This window comes from Myxocyprinus asiaticus, chromosome 20 (assembly GCF_019703515.2).
Source record: "Myxocyprinus asiaticus isolate MX2 ecotype Aquarium Trade chromosome 20, UBuf_Myxa_2, whole genome shotgun sequence".
In the NCBI taxonomy this organism is placed as follows: Eukaryota; Metazoa; Chordata; class Actinopteri; order Cypriniformes; family Catostomidae; genus Myxocyprinus; species Myxocyprinus asiaticus.
Genome location: NC_059363.1, coordinates 42,870,360 through 42,875,418, shown reverse-complemented (window position 1 = coordinate 42,875,418; position 5,059 = coordinate 42,870,360). Strand labels below are relative to the sequence as shown.

General features: G+C 38.3%; 1 protein-coding gene across 1 annotated transcript; it reads right to left on the bottom strand.

Moving 5' to 3' along the window:
* Positions 1–3,618: 3,618 nt before the first annotated feature.
* LOC127410999 (rho-related GTP-binding protein RhoB) lies at positions 3,619–5,059 on the bottom strand. Its single transcript, XM_051646310.1, has one exon. It carries the CDS (start codon positions 4,860–4,862, stop codon positions 4,272–4,274), a length of 591 nt encoding a protein of 196 aa, XP_051502270.1. The 5' UTR covers positions 4,863–5,059; the 3' UTR covers positions 3,619–4,271.

The window sequence follows — 5,059 nt, the reverse complement described above, 5'->3', positions numbered from 1 at the left end:
TTTGTCATTTATATCACCTTAAATGTACAACCTGTATTGCGAAAAAGTTAGGACAGTATGGAAAATGCTAATAAAAACAAAAAGGAGTGACTTGTCATTTCTATTCACACTGGGCTATATTGAAAGCACTACAACAACACATTATTAGATGTTGTATCTTGTAAATGTATGTATTTTTAATTATATACACTTATTTCAAATCAGATGATTGCAACACACTTCAAAGAAGTTGGGACAGTTGAGTGTTTAGCACTGGGTAACATTACCATTTCTTCTAATAACACTCATTAAGCATTTGGGCACTGAAGACACTATGGCCCTGTTTCCATCTGATATTAAGATGCGTCTCGGGTGATCTGATCACATGTGGTCAGGTGAGACATCACTGTTTACACCTGGCCACTTAAATGTGTCTCCTGTGACCACTTGTGATCGGATTTGGAGGGGAGGAACTCTGTTTCATGAGGACGTTCAAAAATTACTATGTCACTGTGTTACTGCATGATAATAAACCGCGGCGAAGTCAGAAAAGACAAAGAAAGTGGAAAAAACTGCACGCCATTTCTCCCAGATGCATCTGAAATTAAATATAAGCACAAAAATCAACATTTCGAGCAGAATTGACCATTATTTTAGTGGATTACCTGTATTAACCTGAGCTGCAGATGTTCGTGCTTCTCATAAGTGTCCCTGCATGTTGATTTCAGACACACTGAAGAAGATCTGTGAAGTTATTATGCTTGTGTATATATGCACTTTCTTAATTGAACTTATCTCCTTTTAAATCACTTGTAACCAGCTAAATTTAAAATCTTGTTTTATCACAGCGGTTCATTGACAGGCAAGGGGTGGTGCTTCGCTGCTGCCAGGATGCATACAGGACAGATTAGCGTTTACACCTCAAACGTGATGCGGTTTTGACCACATTCATATGTGGGGGATTTATCCGATCAGAAAACGTTTTAGACCCCGTTATTTATATATATATATAAATTATTTGATGTTTTACCTTATGAATATATATATATATATATATACACACTGTATATATATTCATAAGGTAAAACATCAAATAATTTGTTGTTCATCAGATTCATAAAAATAAAATGTTGCAGTGCTTTCAATATAGCATAGGGTGATTCAAATTTGCAAAACACTCCTTTTTGTGTGTTTCATAGTTTCCCAACTTTTTCATAAGTGATGTATTTAATTTTTGATTAATTAAACTTTATATAATAGAATATTTTTGTCCCTCCTTTTGTGCTTGTACAACATTACATGTCTTTATATATTCTATAATATTAGAAATGTATTATGAAAAAATGGCACTGCTGTGTTGATCACATGCAGACATCCGCCTGTCATTTCACCGCCAGACACTAGAAGGCACACTTACCTGAATTTTATGTGACCCTTGTTCTCTGGTTTTACGCAAACCTTACGCAAACATGTCCACTGTTGTTTCCCATGAAATAAGATTCAGTTTAAAAGAAACTGCTAAACAATCAGCTGAACGATCAACACCAATGTAAACAAATATGGCACTACTGTGAATAAGGTCTATACCCAGATTTTGAACAAATAGTTTGTGTTCTATCTTTCTATTGAAATAACAGAAGTTCTAATCATGCCCCGTGTTATCTTGAGGTAATTTATTATAAATAGTTGTGTACGGGTTACCACTTAGGTTCAAGTGTTTTGGTACCAAAAAAATAAAAAATAAAATTTGATTGTTTTCTCTTTATGACTTTTACATAGTGTAAATACAGTCCTGTGGCAATAAGAATGCATTTTTGTGTTGTACCTCAGGACAACATTTTAGAGTATTTTCTCTACTTTCCATTTACACCCTATGCTTTGATATAATGTAAAAGACATAAAAAAAAATATTTAACAAGGCTGTTTAGATTGCATGCGGTGCATTACAATCACTTCTGGTGTAAACTGAGTAAAGGAGGAAGATGTTTTACGTCTGTTGCAGAAAACTTTTTAGGAATAGTTAGCACAAAAAAAAAAAATTCTGTAATAATTTACTCACCATAGTGTTGTCGTTGTGTGTGTGTGTGTGTGTATATATATATATATATATATATATATATATATACACACACACATCGATCAGCCACAACATTAAAACCACTGCCTAATATTGTGTAGGTCCCCATTGTGCCACCAAAACAGCGCCAACCTGCATTTCAGAATAGCATTCTGAGATTATATTCTTCTCACCACAATTTTACAGAGCGGTTATCTGAGTAATCGTAGACTTTGTCAGTTCGAACCAGTCTGACCATTCTCTGTTGACCTCTCTCATCAACAAGGCATTTCTATCCGCAGAACTGCCGCTCACTGGATGTGTTTTTTGCACCATTCGGAGTAAATTCTAGAGACTGTTGTGCATGAAAATCCCAGGAGATCAGCAGTTACAGAAATACTCAAACCAGCCCATCTGGCACCAACAATCATGTCACGGTTCAAATCACTGAGATCAATTTTTTTTCCCATTCTGATAGTTGATGTGAACATTAACTGAAGCTCCTGACCCATATCTGCATGATTTTATGCACTGCACTGCTGCCACACGATTGGCTGATTAGATAATTGCATGAATGATTGTTGGTGCCAGACGGGCTGGTTTGAGTGTGTCTGTAACTGCTGATCTCCTGGGATTTTCACACACAAGTCTCTAGAATTTACTCCAAATGGTGCCAAAAACAAAAAAACATCCAGTGAGCGGCAGTTCTGCAGATGGAAATACCTTGTTGATGAAAGAGATAAACAGAGAATGGCCAGACTTGTTCAAACTGACAAAGTCTACGGTAACTCAGATAACCACTCTGTACAATTGTGGTGAGAAGAATATCATCTCAGCTGTTTTGGTGGCTGAGGGGGACCTACACAATATTAGGCAGGTGGTTTTAATGTTGTGGCTATCAGGATGGAAAGCCTCGCAATCTAATTAACATCTGCTAAACATCTTAAAAATATCTGATTTACATTCTAAATCATAAACGTCTCAAAGACATCTCATGAATATCTTATTGACATCAGAGAGGAAACGTCTTATAAATGTATTGTAAATTAGCAGAAAAAACCTAAAAAAAAAAATATGCCTCCCAGATGTAAAAACACACATCAAACAGATGTCTGGGTTATGTATGTGTGCTGTTAGGGTTTTGTACTTCCAAAAAAAAAAAAAAAAAAGTATTCTTCTTCTCTAATTACATCACCCAGACATGTATTTGATGTGCATGTTTACATCTGGAAGACATTTATTAGGTTGTTTGCTCATCTGCAATGTATCTAAAGACGTTTCCTCTCAGACGTTCAGCAGATGTCTTTGAGACGTTTAGGATTTGGAATGTTTGTAAATCTGATCTTTTTAAGCTGTGTAGCAGATGTTAATTAGAATGTGATGCTTTCCAGATGAAAAGATCTAAAACAGACATCTCAGAGATGTAGGTGTGCTAGCTGGGGCTAATCATGTGTTCTCCCCTATATATTTTAAAATTAAACTAGTTTTAGGACCATGTACACTTGTGTAATCTGAGGAAATTGCCCTCGCACATGCAAATAAAATACTTTCTACCATGTAGAACAAATTTACCAACACATAGGTTACTGAAACAATTAAAACATGGTTTTATTATGGCTTGTTTAACAAAAGACTGCAGAAGCATCACTTTTAACTCATGAGGTAAAACGACATGTATATGTTTACATGACATTTAATTATGTTGTGTTAAACAAAATATTAATACAGCCCAAATTCAGTGGTGAATACTGTTAAAAAAAAAAAAATAAAAAAAAATTCCTTTGCATTACACTGAGACCCAGTACAATATAATACATGTTAAGCAGCCTTATGCTGATTATGGTGGTTCCTTTAAGCAACTAAAAATGTTTTACTTTTCAGTCCATGATGTGTATTCAAACAATGTGAGTTTTGCACGCAACAAAGAAAAGTGACGTTCAACCACAGGTATTTCACTGCTGGCGATGTCAATCACACTTATATTGTTTCTTCATTCATGAAGACGTTAGTTTGCCTCAAAGCGATTTACAATGCAGTGGCACAGCATCAGATTCGTGCTATACGACAGCCGGCCATCAGTAAACAATCCCAGCCGGACAATGGATCGCACACGGGGAGACTCTCGGCTCCTACACCAAATAAATCTGGCAGGAGGCCCATCATCCCCGTCTAGGCTCTTTGCACATCTGAGGGCCTGAACGAGACCCTATCTCTCAGAAATGCGGACAAAATGATCTCACAGCAATTTACAGCAGTTGGCACAGCCGCCAGACGGTCTGGACCTCTTCTGCAGCGCGGCCCGCGTGGCCGTCTCGAAAACCTCGCGAACGCCGTCCTTCGTTTTCGCCGAACACTCCATGTAATCATACGCGCCGATCCGTACGGCCATGGCCCGGCCGTCCTCGGTCTTAACCGGCTCCTGTTTCATCCTGGCCAGCTCGTTTCTAACGTTCTCATCATTTCGCAAGTCCTTCTTATTTGCCACTAATATAATCGGCACGTTGGGGCAGAAGTGCTTAACTTCTGGAACCCATTTCTCGGGGATGTTTTCCAATGAGTCCGGACTGTCTACGGAAAAGCACATGAGAATCACGTCGGTGTCCGGGTAGGACAGAGGACGGAGGCGGTCGTAGTCCTCCTGCCCTGCGGTATCCCACAGTGCCAGTTCCACTTGCTTGCTGTCCACCTCGATATCTGCCACATAGTTCTCGAAAACGGTGGGCACATAAACTTCTGGGAACTCGTCTTTGCTGAACACGATGAGCAGGCATGTTTTCCCACACGCACCATCCCCGACGACCACCAGCTTTTTTCTTATAGCAGCCATTGAATCTAAATGTTCAGTCCCACAATATAAAAAACGGCGATTATTAGTTGAAATGCCTACTAAAACAAACACACTGATTCTGCGTTTGAATCAAGCTCGCTTGTCTTTACAGAACCTTTCATTCGCGTTTCGGAATTCCACCATGAAATTTTCATCAAACTCGGAGTTCGGATGCGTCCTTATAAAGTGCCTTGTTT

What these genes read in the sequence shown, in the direction of transcription:
- LOC127410999 (XM_051646310.1), bottom strand. Translation starts at nt 4,862, where the DNA reads ATGGCTGCTATAAGAAAAAAGCTGGTGGTCGTCGGGGATGGTGCGTGT.